This window comes from Salmo salar, chromosome 09, assembly GCF_965601325.2.
Source record: "Salmo salar chromosome 09, fSalSal1, whole genome shotgun sequence".
Classification (NCBI taxonomy): Eukaryota; Metazoa; Chordata; class Actinopteri; order Salmoniformes; family Salmonidae; genus Salmo; species Salmo salar.
Genome location: NC_138299.1, coordinates 123,719,484 through 123,732,296, shown reverse-complemented (window position 1 = coordinate 123,732,296; position 12,813 = coordinate 123,719,484). Strand labels below are relative to the sequence as shown.

The window sequence follows — 12,813 nt, the reverse complement described above, 5'->3', positions numbered from 1 at the left end:
ATTACACACAGTATACCGCACAAACATCATAAGAGGCCAAATTCGTAAAAAAACGAACCCAAAAAAAACCCAATTCCTCTGCCACCGCAGGACATATTTAACCAAAATTGAAAGCACACATACTAACTAAAATAATTCAACACATATTGGTCCCTCAGCAGCCGACCACTGTCGTCATCAGGGAAGATTGCCGGATTGTCCCAGTCCATGGCTGGTGGCACTCTGGGGGCCCTCTCCTTCCTCAGGCAGGCCACATTGTGGAGGACAGCACAAGCCACAGTAATATCACATGCCCTAACAGGGCTGACCCTTAATTTGTGAAGGCAGTGAAAGCGTGCCTTCAGGAGGCCAAAGGTCATTTCAACTCTGGCCCTGGTCCTGGCATGGGCATGGTTGTAGGCCTGCTGTGCTTCCTGGGGGTCTGTGAAAGGTGTCAGGAGAAAAGGCTGGCAGCCATACCCCCTGTCTCCCAGCAGCACACCAGAGAATTCACCTGTCAACACAAAATCTCATCATTACTACCTCATAAACACAGTGATATTCTTGACACAGCCATGATGGTTATAAATAGGGGTTGTGTGGCTTACCTTGTGATAGGCACTGATAGATTTCAGAGGCCCGAAAGATTCTGGAGTCATGGACTGAGCCAGGCCATTTTGCCACAACATTGCTGATCACACAGTCAGCATTGCAGACCATCTGAAATCATAAGATGAGGAATATTACACCAATCAATGCACATCACTGGCAATGCAGAGTGTTCGTCAATGGACAATATCAAAAAGTTATGTTCACCTGAACATTAATGCTGTGAAAGGATTTCCTATTCACAAAATCGGCCTCATGGGCACCTGAGGGGGCTTTTATCCTTATGTGTGTGCAGTCCACTGCACCAATGTCATTGGGGAAACCTGTCACACAAAGTAATGAGTATCCTACTATGTGTTAACAGTTGTCCTGTAATTTGTAGATCCTCTTACCTGCAATCCTATAGAACTCCTCTTTGATGTCACAGAGTCTTCTGTGGCCAGGGAAGGAGATGAAGACATCTGCTAATGCTTTGATAGCCAGACACACACTCCTTATTGTGCGGCAAATTGTGGCCTTGTTCAGCTGTTCTGCATCCCCCACTGAGTACAGGAAGGCTCCACTAGAAAAAAAGCGCAAGGCCACACAAACCATTTGCTCCACACTCAGTGCATGGCTCCGTGCAGTGCGGTGCTTAATCCTGGGACCCAGTAGTCTGCATAGATACCTGATGCCATCTGCAGAAAACCTGTATCTTTCATATAGATGGTCATCAGGGAAGGCCAGTGGGTCCAACCGGTCCCTGAAGACCCTTTCTCGCCTGAAGGCTCTCCTCAGCACAAGTGCTTCTTCATCCACCACATCTCGCACGAATGGGCATGCCATTGTCAGAGCAGAAAGGAACACACAATTTTGGGCCTTCATATAGGCTAGTGGCCACAGCTGGTGCTGGGGGGGTGGGCAAAAGAGGGCGATGCCTTATAACGATGACTTGGTTGTACTGATTGCTGGGAAAATAAAAAAAACCTTAGAAAGATGCCACCGTCCTGTGTGCTCACAATAAGAGCTCATATGTCATGGCTCACTTGACTTTACGAGAATATACCTAATTTTTATTTTGAGCTGTGTCATCTTCTTGGAGCTGGGGGAGGAAAGAAAAATAATGATTAATACATTTGTGTTACAGTTAGCATACAGTGTACATTGAAGGCATATCTCACCTCCCTCTCAAGTTTTTTTATTTCAAGGTCCAGTTTCCTAATTGTCCTCTTTTTTATTTCGGACTCCAGTGCAAGATTTTCCATCTTTTTCTTCTTGTACTGAATGTCTATGTCTGCCAGTTCTATTTGGCGCCGGAGGTGGTTGCCATACAACTTTCTGATAGCTTGTGAGCTCTGTGAACACAATACAATTAGCGCAGCTGGAATTTGGCAGGATGTGGTGTCCTTTTATTAATACGCACTATGTTGCCAGGCTGGTTTTCCCACTGTATAGCATCTGGGTCCTGTAAAAGAAATTAGATTTTTTGATTTTGATGAGGACTCCTCACCATTGTAGAGTAAATAGTACTTTCACAGTCTTAACATGATACCTCATGCCTTCTGGAATCCAGAGAGATGGTCTCCTCCTCATCATCGTCTCCATCATGTGCTGTTGCTGCTGCACTGGGGCCTTCACCCTATCACATTTAATCGGATTCATATTGAAGCTAGTAGACAAGACATGCCAGGCCTACAGTATGCCTTTGATGGAGTACTCACTGGATCAGCATCGTCTGGTGCTTGTGCTGGTGGCTCTAACAGGAACACAGTGCTGCCAGACACTGCAAGGCAATAGGTAAACCAAAGTCAGACAGTCCAAATTGATTCAATATGAATGTGGTTGTATCCCATGTAGAGATGGAAGGACATACCTTGAATGAAGCGGGTGGCATCTTGGGAGGAACCTATGCTCGTCTCTTTCCCCCCAGGGATCCCCTCTAAGACGGGCCTGCCTTTATTTAGCTCCAAGGCCATGTCCTCTGCTGGGGTAAGGTCAGCCTTTGGTGACCCACCACCCGTGCCTTGTCTGTGGGTATTCTTTTTCACTGCTAAAACAGTACAGACAATGTGTGAGCAGGCACCTTCTGGGTACAATATATGCTTGTGCTTTGTTAAATATTAGTCAGGGACCATACCATTCTGCAGAATGTTCTTGTATTTGATTTTGACCTGCTGCCATGTCCGTTTTGGCCCGTTCATGTTTAATCTACACACACACACACACACACACACACACACACACACACACACATTTAATGGAGTCACACTGCAAAAAATTACTTGGCATTTTTGTCTTGTTTTCAGTAAAAATATCAAAAAATCTATCATAGCTTTATACAGTGTGATGGAGTTACTTTACACAATTTCACTCATATCTGCAGTGCATTTCAATTAAAAATTTAACCGTTTCATAATTACAGTACAACTGCATTTTTGGAGATGTGAATTAAATATTTGAATTGTAATTGTGATGTTTCAGCGGAGCGGTGACTGTGTAATTGTGCACTACTTACGCATTCAGGCGGTCTGCAATACTTTGCCACGCTTTTTCTCTTTGCTTTATCACTGTGGCGGTGTTGCCTTTCTTCTTAATTATATATTTTACCTCCTCGTATGCCTCCATGAGGATTTGTGCTTCCGACGGGGAAAAGTACGCGGCTCTAGTTGCCATGGTAAATCAGTTAATCTGTGATCTGTGGCGGGGTCTATTTGAGTGAGCCGTGAGCGCGCACCTATCCAGGATTGGTTTCACCTGGTTTAATGAATCCGTGTCTGCTCATCCTGGCTTGGTCTTTGTGCAACCAATTAAGCCTGGACGCACATGTTTTGGCTTCATTGAGCTCAGCTGAGTCATTTATCCCGGATGTCTTAATTCTACTTTTGTGCAACAGGCCCCAAGACACGTGTTTTAGAAAGGTAAGATATAACGTTAGCTATGCTTGGAATGTATTTATCAAAATATTATTGTACATTTGGGTTGTTTGCTAGCTTAACGTTAGCTTCCTAGCGGCCTCGCGTGATCCTGAGGCTACTAACTTACTATACTAGGCCTTGCTTTCGGTTTTAGCTATCAACATTGTACATTCTCTGTATGGTTTCGGTGGTTACATTATCGTAATAAGCTAACTAACTATAATGTGCATTGTTAGAGAATAATGTAGCTTAGCGTATTATCCTGAAACATATATTTTCTCCAGCTTTGTGGGTAGATACTGAAGCTAGTAATACAGTCAGTGTTAGATAGCATTTAGTTTTCAGTCTCACCCAAACAAGGACTGTCTGAACTCAGTTAACGTTAGTTAGAAAACTAAAGTCATTGTGCTTTTCAACTCAGTCTCTTTGGAGGAGACCCCGGGTCCAAGAATGTCGGACAGTGAGGACAGCGACTTCTCTGACAACCAGAGTGAACAAAGCAGCGAAGCCGAAGAGGTGGATAAAAATGAGGCAGAGGTAAGCTAGCTAGCTACCTAACAAGGCTCTGGCTAATGTCTGCATGCTAACTAACAACACAAAGCCTTGTACTGTGTGAATGGGTAGGTGGTGGAACAGATGCACCTGTGCATGCATTGCCCTCAATTTGCTACTGTATCAGAATTGATGCTAACAAACCTAGACTGGCTCCAAATTGACATTGTACGTTTTACTGCATTGACATAACTTGTGAGTGGTTTGAATGTTTTCCCCTATATAGGAAGATGGCCAGGCAAGTTTATCTGGCAGTGATAAGGCAGCAGAAGAGGAAGGGGAAGACTTGGCAGATGAGGAGTATGACGAAGAGGAGGAAGAGGATGATGATGACCGTCCCAGAAAGAAACCCAGGCATGGAGGTTTCATCTTAGATGAAGCCGGTAAGACAAATCTAGACTCTAATAATACCATTGCAGTGTAGAATAGTTGTCAACATGTTCTTGGTCACCAAAACGTTTTAGTTTTAATGTATCTGAAAGAAACTTTACTTATCCCTCTGGTTTTGTTTAGATGTGGATGATGAGTACGAAGATGAAGACCCGTGGGAGGAAGGCGCTGAGGATATTTTGGAGAAGGGTAAGGTCACACATGGGGCCATGTTTGAGGATATCTAATACCTGAGAGGAAGTTCTATATGAACAACGTTGGGGCAGTAGTCTGTTGATGAGGACCGAGTTCATGAACTTTGTTGAATTTTAAATTATTAGAAAATTACTTTCCTATGGGTGGTGTGCAGATGCTTAGGCATGATGGATTTGTCTGTAGTATTGTTTGGATTCAGGAAAGGACGGGAAGCATTACAAATACAATCAACAAATCTAAGCCAAAATGAGTATATGTGAGTGTTCTTCCTGTGCTAATAATTACTTTTCTTGTGCATGCCTCCTTCAGTTAACGGTAAATCAATTCCAGATTTTCTGCTGTCTGTTTTCCTTGTATCTAATTAAGTAGATTAGTTATCTCTCATTCAATAAGTCACATTCTGTTATAACTCCACCCACATTTTCATACTGCTACATTTCTAATCTTAAGGAGCACTGATGGCAAATGCATTATTGGGATCTCCTATAATAACTGAGGCTACCTGTATGAGGTAATCTGTATTTGACAGCTGTGACCTATTTACTAGTCAGGAAAATATTGTAGAAATGTTGTTGGACGGTATGTTAACCTGACACCGGCAGAGTTATGACTAATCAGTAGGGATGCAAAGGGTCGGAAACTTTCCGGAAGTTAAGCCTGGGATTTGTTGCTTAAATTCCTCAAAAAAGTGATCTTATAACAGTGAATGTTTTTTTGGTGGGATACACATAAGGCAATTCTAGGTCTTGTGGCATATTTTGGTTAAACTATCCCCAATTCAATGGAATTGCAACCCTCTGCATGCACAGTGCATTCTTCCATCACATGTACAGCTGATTCTCAAGATCTTGCATGCTAATGAGATGCTATTGAGCCAACACTACTACACTGTCTGAGCCAAGGACTACATGCTTTCTGGTAAGTTTTGATTACAATACTGGGTGGGGTGAATATATTTTACGACATAATTTTTTTGTTAACTAGTAAATAAACTCAGCAAAAAAAGAAACATCCCTTTTTCAGGATCCTGTCTTTCAAAGATAATTTGTAAAAATCCAAATAACTTCATATATCTTCATTGTAAAGGGTTTAAACACTTTCCTGTGCTTGTTCAATGAACCATAAACAATTAATGAACATGCACCTGTGGAACGGTTGTTAAGACACTAACAGCTTACAGACGGTAGGCAATTAAGGTTACAGTTATGAAAACTTAGGACACTAAAGAGGCCATTCTACTGACTCTGAAAAACACCAAAAGAAAGATGCTCAGGGTTCCTGCTCATCTGTGTGAATGTGCCTTAGGCATGCTGCAAGGAGGCATGAGTACTGCAGATGTGGCCAGGGCAATAAACTGCAATATCCGTACTGTGATATGCCTAAGACGGGACGGACAGCTGATCGTCCTCGCAGTGGCAGACCACGTGTAACAACACCTGCACAAGATCGGTACATCCGAACATCACACCTGCGGGACAGGTACAGGATGGCAACAACTGCCCGAGTTACACCAAGAACACACAATCCCTCCGGTCAGTGCTCAGACTGTCCGCAATGGGCTGAGAGAGGCTGGACTGAGGGCTTGTAGGCCTGTTGTAAGGCAGGTCCTCACCAGACATCGCCTATGGGCACAAACCCACCGTCGTTGGACCAGACAGGACTGGCAAAACGTGCTCTTCACTGACGAATCGCGGTTTTGTCTCACCAGGGGTGATGGTTGGATTCGCGTTTATTGTCGAAGGAATGAGCTTTACACCGAGGCCTGTACTCTGGAGCGGGATCGAGGTGGAGGGTCCGTCATGGTCTGGGGCGTTGTGTCACAGCATCATCGGACTGAGCTGGAGGTCATTGCAGGCAATCTCAACGCTGTGCGTTACAGGGATGACATCCTCCTCCCTCATGTGGTACCCTTCCTGCAGGCTCATCCTGACATGACCCTCCAGCATGACAATGCCACCAGCCATACTGCTCGTTCTGTGCGTGATTTCCTGCAAGACTGGAATGTCAGTGTTCTGCCATGGCCAGCGAAGAGCCCGACTCTCAATCCCATTGAGCACATCTGGGACCTGTTGGATCGGAGGGTGAGGGCTAGGGCCATTCTCCCCCAGAAATGTCCGGGAACTTGCAGGTTCCTTGGTGGAAGAGTGTGGTGACATCTCACAGCAAGAACGGGCAAATCTGGTGCAGTCCATGAGGAGGAGATGCACTGCAGTACTTAATGCAGCTAGTGGCCACACCAGATACTGACTGTTACTTTTGATTTTGACACCCCCCCCCCCCCCCCCCCCCCCTCCTTTTTTCAGGGGCACATTATTTAATTTCTGTTAGTCACATGTCTGTGGAACTTGTTCAGTTTACGTCTTAGTTGTTGAATCTTGTTATATTCATACAAATATTTACACATTAAGTTTGCTGAAAATAAACACAGCTGACAGTGAGAGGATGTTTCTTTTTTTGCTGAGTTTAGTTGCCTACAGCAGTGTTTTAAATAATTTCTAACTTGTTAACAATTTCTGCTAGGTAGTTTTTGCTACCATGTGGGTTTTAGCTTGCTTGAGCCTGCTAACTGAGGAGTGTTAATTCACCTGTTTCCATACATGTTTCATTTTAAAACATGTATCTTACAAAGGAGTCATTTAATCTAACTGCTTAACTATTTATTTATCTGTACATGGAATTGTATTTTATTATTTTTTTACACATTTTTTTGTAATCTTTACAGGAAAATGCCACGGGCACTATCTGATGTGTGGAGACATTTCACTGCAGCTCATGTAGAAGGAAATGTGTACATTTGCAAATACTGTGCCAAATCATGTGAAGAATGCAACAAAGATGCAGAATCATCTGGCCAAGTGCATAAAGTTCCCTCAGTGCCTTCAACAAGAAACCTCTGACAAAAGTCCCTCTACTTCTATTCGAGGTGAAAATGATGAATCAGACACCATATCGATAACAGCTGGAATCCTGGAATCCAAAGTTCTTTTGACTCAATGGAGGAACATAGTCAGAGAAATGTTGATGAATGTCTTGCTCAAGCTGTGTATGCAACTGGTTCACCTCTGCTCACAGGCAATGTGTATTGCAAGAGACTTCTGAATGTTCTTCGCCCAGCATACACCCGTTCAACTAGACATGCTTTATCTACTCATTTGCTGGATGCAGAGTACAACAGAGTTCAAGTGATGGGCAAGCTAATCACAGAGAAAGCAGACTGTATTGCAATCATCTCTGATGGGTGGTCGAATGTTCATGGGCAAGCAATCATTAGCTACATCTCCACCCCTCAACCAGTATTCTACAAGAGCAGGAACACAATGGACAACAGACACACCAGTCTCTACATTGCAGATGAGCTGAAGGCAGTCATCAATGACCTTGGACCACAGAAGGTATTTGCACTGGTGACAGACATGCATTGAATCTGCTCCTCAAGGACATCATGGCACTGAAAACAATGGATACACTCTACAAGAGAGCCAAGGAAATGGTTAGGTATGTGAATGATCAACAAGTTATAACAGCAATCTACCTCACCAAGCAACGTGAGAAGAATAAGGGCATCACATTGAAGCTGCCCAGCAACAGCCATTGGGGTGGTGTTGTCGTCATGTTTGACAGTCTTCTGGAGGGGAAGGAGTCTCTCCAAGAAATGGCCATATCACAGTCTGCCGATATGGACAGCCCCATCAAGAGGATCCTCCTGGATGATGTATTTTGGGAGAGAGTGGTAAGCAGCCTGAAACACCTGAAACCTATAGCAGTAGCCATTGTATGGATTGAGGAAGACAATGCCATCCTGTCTGATGTTCAGACTCTGCTTGCAGATGTAAGAGGAGAAATCCGTACTGCCCTGCCCACTTCACTGTTGCTCCAAGCAGAGGAAACAGCAGTTCTGAAATGCATAAAAATCGCGAAGACTTCTGCCTGAAGCCCACACATGCTGCAGCGTGTATGCTGGCAAGAGCATCCTGTCTGACGCAGCGATCAACAAGGCCTATGGTGTCATCACTACCGTGTCTCGTCACCTTGGCCTAGATGAGGGCAAGGTTCTTGGCAGTCTGGTGAAGTACACTTCCAAGCAAGGGCTTTGGGAAGGAGGTGCAATATGGCCGTTGTGCCAACATATCTCATCAGCACCTGGTGGAAGGGACTTTGTGGATCTGAGGCTCTTTCCCCTATTGTTTTCATCATCCTCCAAATCCCACCAACATCAGCCGCCTGGTTCTTGTTTGGGAACACACACACCAAAGTACGCAACAGGTTGACCAATATAAGGGTTGAAGAATTGGTGGCAATCTGTGGAAATTTGAGGCTTTTTGAGCCTGACAATGAGCCATCCTCAACGTTGGAAAGTGACAGTGAAGATGAGGCCTCAGAGTCTGACGTTCAAGAGGTGGACTTTGAGGAGGTCCAGGGAGAAGACATGGAAGCCTGAGAGGAAGACAACTAAAGCTTTAGTCCAGAAACTATCATTTTACAGAGATGCGATGGATCATTCAATATTCTCTTTCTTTTGTTCTTCAGTGAAATCGTCTCGGGATGAGTCGACTCATTTAATTAAAGTTCAATTCATAACTAAATTGTTTTTATTTCTATTGGAAGGATTCAATTATTTGCAATTGTCTACTTATGATAAGGTAAGAGGTTTGTTTCTGTCTCCATATGGTAAATATATCCAATGCAAAAAGCAATCTACATTTAAATTGAATTAATATTAATTTTCATATATTCCGTTAATTCCCACGGAAAGTTTCCACCTCTGAGTATTACCCAAAATGTACAACCTTATCTGTAGTAAGTAATCAGACCATGGGGTTCTAGGCACTTATGTGATCAAAGAGTGAACCAAGTGTGACCATTTGCCTGAAATGCTACCTGCTAGAAGAAAGCTAATATGTGTGATTTAGCTAACTGATATTGATTGTTTAAGCTTTTTTTGGCTCATCAATCAGCCATATCACAAAGACTCATAAGCATCCACATTACAATTACCCACATTACAATCATCCATGGTCTCATGAGCCATTTGGTCTTTGACCATCATTCATGTAAAAATGTTCTTCCTTTCATTTGTTCCTGTCTGCCCCTGCATCTCTTTGCTGTGTGTGTATGACAATCTCATTTGGCTCTTAATGTGTTTTTCTCCCTCTACCTTAACCTGCCTGGCCCGGAGCAGAGGAAGCGGAGGGTAAGTGTTTTACTTCTTCCAGTATGAAATAGACCCACCTGCCACTTAGGGCTAGACATAGGTGTACACAGATTAGGTTCTTTAAAGGACCACTTGTTTGAACTGAGAACTTTTACATTCAATCTTATACATTAAATTGTTTTTTGTGTGACTAATGTGCTCACTGAGTCTGCTTTACTCTTCAGTGTCCAACATTGACCATGTGGTCCTGGATGAGGACAACTCTGGCTCCCGCAGGCTGCAGAACCTCTGGAGGTAATGTGTTCATATGGGCTACGAGTGGCTAGGCTTCTTTCCATTACTGTTCCAGTTGATACTATGCAAAGCTGTGTTCTTGAAGTCTGACATTTGAATGTTTGGATATTTCAGAGATTCCAGAGAAGAGGCCTTGGGTGAATATTACATGAGGAAATATGCCAAGCAATCAGGAAATGAGTGAGCATTTTCACAGTAATCTGTTAATTGTTGTTTCAACATTGATTTTACCGGTTATCCCTTTGACTGAAATATCGGTTTTTGATTCCCTCTAGTTTTCTTGGGGGTTCTGAGGAACTGTCTGATGACATCACCCAGCAGCAGCTGCTCCCTGGCGTCAAGTATGTATCACCTTCACCAAGATGGGGAATGGATTTTTAGTGCATTACAACAATCCAATATATACATATTCTCAATGTTCTTGGTATTGTATTTTCTTTTTCAAAGGGATCCTAATCTTTGGACGGTCAAGTGTAAGGTATGGAGCTTATATTTTAGTGTAGACATCCTAAAGTTCAGCACACAAACCATTTTTTTTTTAAAAGTAATTTTGCCTATGTCATGCATTTTGTCATTACAGATTGGAGAAGAGAGAGCAACTGCCATCGCATTGATGAGGAAATTCATTGCCTATCAATTCACAGACACGGTATGTCCCCGCCCTCATTTTCTGCATTCACAGCTTCTACCCCCAAGCCATAAGACTCCTGAACATCTAGTCAAATTGCTACCCAGACTATTTGCATTCCCCCTCCCCTCTTCACACCACTGCAACGCTCTGTTGTCATCTATACATAGTCACTTTAATTAACTCTACCTACATGTACATACTACCTCAACTAACCGGTGGCACCACACATTAACTCTGTACCGGCACCCCCCTGTGTATATATATTATTTTTTTACTGCTCCTCTTTAATTACTTGTTACTTTTATCTCTTATTCTTATCTGTATTTTTTTAAACTGCACTGTTGGTTAGGGGCTCGTAAGTATGTAAGGTCTGCACCTGTTGTATTCGGTGCATGTCACCTAATAAGATTTTATTTGAAATGTTCTATGTAATAAGATGCTAATGTTTACATTTAGTGTTTTATATGATGGATCTCTTGATAGTATATGTATGTATATATTGTGTGTGTATGTATGTGTGTATATATACATGCATGCATACATACATACATACATACATACAAGTGCACTTTGACAACCTGTGAAACGGTTTCCTATACACCATTTCTACACAGCCCCTCCAAATCAAGTCGGTAGTGGCTCCCGAACATGTCAAAGGTTACATCTATGTGGAGTCTTACAAGCAGACTCACGTCAAGGCTGCAATTGACGGAATAGGCAACCTGAGGATGGGCTTCTGGAACCAGCAGATGGTTCCCATCAAGGAGATGACAGACGTCCTCAAGGTGGTCAAAGAGGTGACCAACCTCAAGCCCAAGTCCTGGGTCCGACTCAAGAGAGGCCTCTACAAAGATGACATTGCCCAGGTATGCTTGAAACACATTGTGGAAGTCAACACTTGTGAAGACTGATGAAAAGGTATTTTGAAGACAAAGGTAAATATCCTTACCATATTCTTGGAACATACATGTATTCTCCTTTTAGGTGGACTATGTGGAGCCCAGTCAGAACACGATATCACTGAAGATGATTCCCAGGATAGATTTGGACAGAATTAAGGCCCGCATGAGCATGGTAAGACACGCCAGCACTCTGTTATGGGCTACTCACCACCCTCAACTTTGATATCCCCTGACACTCTTCCTCTTGTCTGTCTCCCAGAAAGACTGGTTTGCAAAGCGGAAGAAGTTCAAGAGACCAGCCCAGAGACTCTTCGATGCAGAAAAGATTAGGTACAATGAAACATGTCCTGAAGACTATCATTATTGGGGATTTGATTACACTGTCCTAAATAGATAAGATCGCAGCCTCGGTTACTTCCTGATGGTGTTTTCTTCCAGGTCACTTGGTGGGGATGTCAGCCATGATGGAGACTTCATGATATTTGAAGCTAACCGCTACAGCCGTAAAGGGTTCCTCTTCAAGAGCTTTGCCATGTCTGCTGTGGTAAGACGACCACGTTGCCTCAACACTGTTTTTATTAACCATTTGTTGAAAGCCCTATAGTGAAAAATGGGGCTGAAAAGTGTTCTCAAATCAAATTTATTTATATAGCCCTTCGTACATCAGCTGATATCTCAAAGTGCTGTACAGAAACCCAGCCTAAAACCCCAAACAGCAAGCAATGCATGTGAAAGAAGCACGGTGGCTAGGAAAAAGCACCGTGCACGGTGGCTAGGAAAAACTCCCTAGGAAAAACTCCCTAGAAAGGCCAAAAACCTAGCAAGAAACCTAGAGAGGAACCAGGATATGAGGGGTGGCCAGTCCTCTTCTGGCTGTGCAGGGTGGATATTATAACAGAACATGGTCAAGATGTTAAAATGTCAGCATGGTCAAATAATAATAATCATAGTAGTTGTCGAGGGTGCAACAAGCACGTCCGGTGAACAGGTCAGGGTTCCATAGCCGCAGGCAGAACAGTTGAAACTGGAGCAGCAGCACGGCCAGGTGGACTGGGGACAGCAAGGAGTCATCATGCCAGTTAGTCCTGAGGCATGGTCCTAGGGCTCAGGTCCTCCGAGAGAAAGACAGAAAGAGAGAATTAGAGAGAGCATATTTAAATTCACACAGGACACCGGATAAGACGAGAAATACTCCAGATGTAACAGACTGACCCT

At 43.4% G+C, this 12,813-nt stretch overlaps 1 protein-coding gene across 3 annotated transcripts in view; it reads left to right on the top strand.

Moving 5' to 3' along the window:
• The window catches only part of LOC106612680 (transcription elongation factor SPT5), a 28,454-nt gene that overhangs the window by 1,105 nt on the left and 14,536 nt on the right, over positions 1-12,813 (top strand). The window contains exons 2-15 of one of the 3 annotated variants that reach the window (XM_082956186.1): positions 3,466-3,485; positions 3,904-4,019; positions 4,261-4,417; positions 4,548-4,613; positions 9,799-9,810; positions 9,996-10,065; positions 10,180-10,245; positions 10,341-10,406; positions 10,513-10,543; positions 10,646-10,714; positions 11,311-11,562; positions 11,681-11,770; positions 11,858-11,928; positions 12,037-12,142. In XM_082956186.1, the coding sequence (XP_082812312.1) occupies positions 3,933-4,019; positions 4,261-4,417; positions 4,548-4,613; positions 9,799-9,810; positions 9,996-10,065; positions 10,180-10,245; positions 10,341-10,406; positions 10,513-10,543; positions 10,646-10,714; positions 11,311-11,562; positions 11,681-11,770; positions 11,858-11,928; positions 12,037-12,142 (1,143 nt within the window). In that variant the 5' untranslated portion in view covers positions 3,466-3,485; positions 3,904-3,932. Of the gene's footprint in view, positions 1-3,161; positions 3,486-3,903; positions 4,020-4,260; positions 4,418-4,547; positions 4,614-9,798; positions 9,811-9,995; positions 10,066-10,179; positions 10,246-10,340; positions 10,407-10,512; positions 10,544-10,645; positions 10,715-11,310; positions 11,563-11,680; positions 11,771-11,857; positions 11,929-12,036; positions 12,143-12,813 lie in introns of those variants that run through there. The other 2 variants (XR_014378874.1, XM_082956185.1) reach the window with 2 other exon arrangements.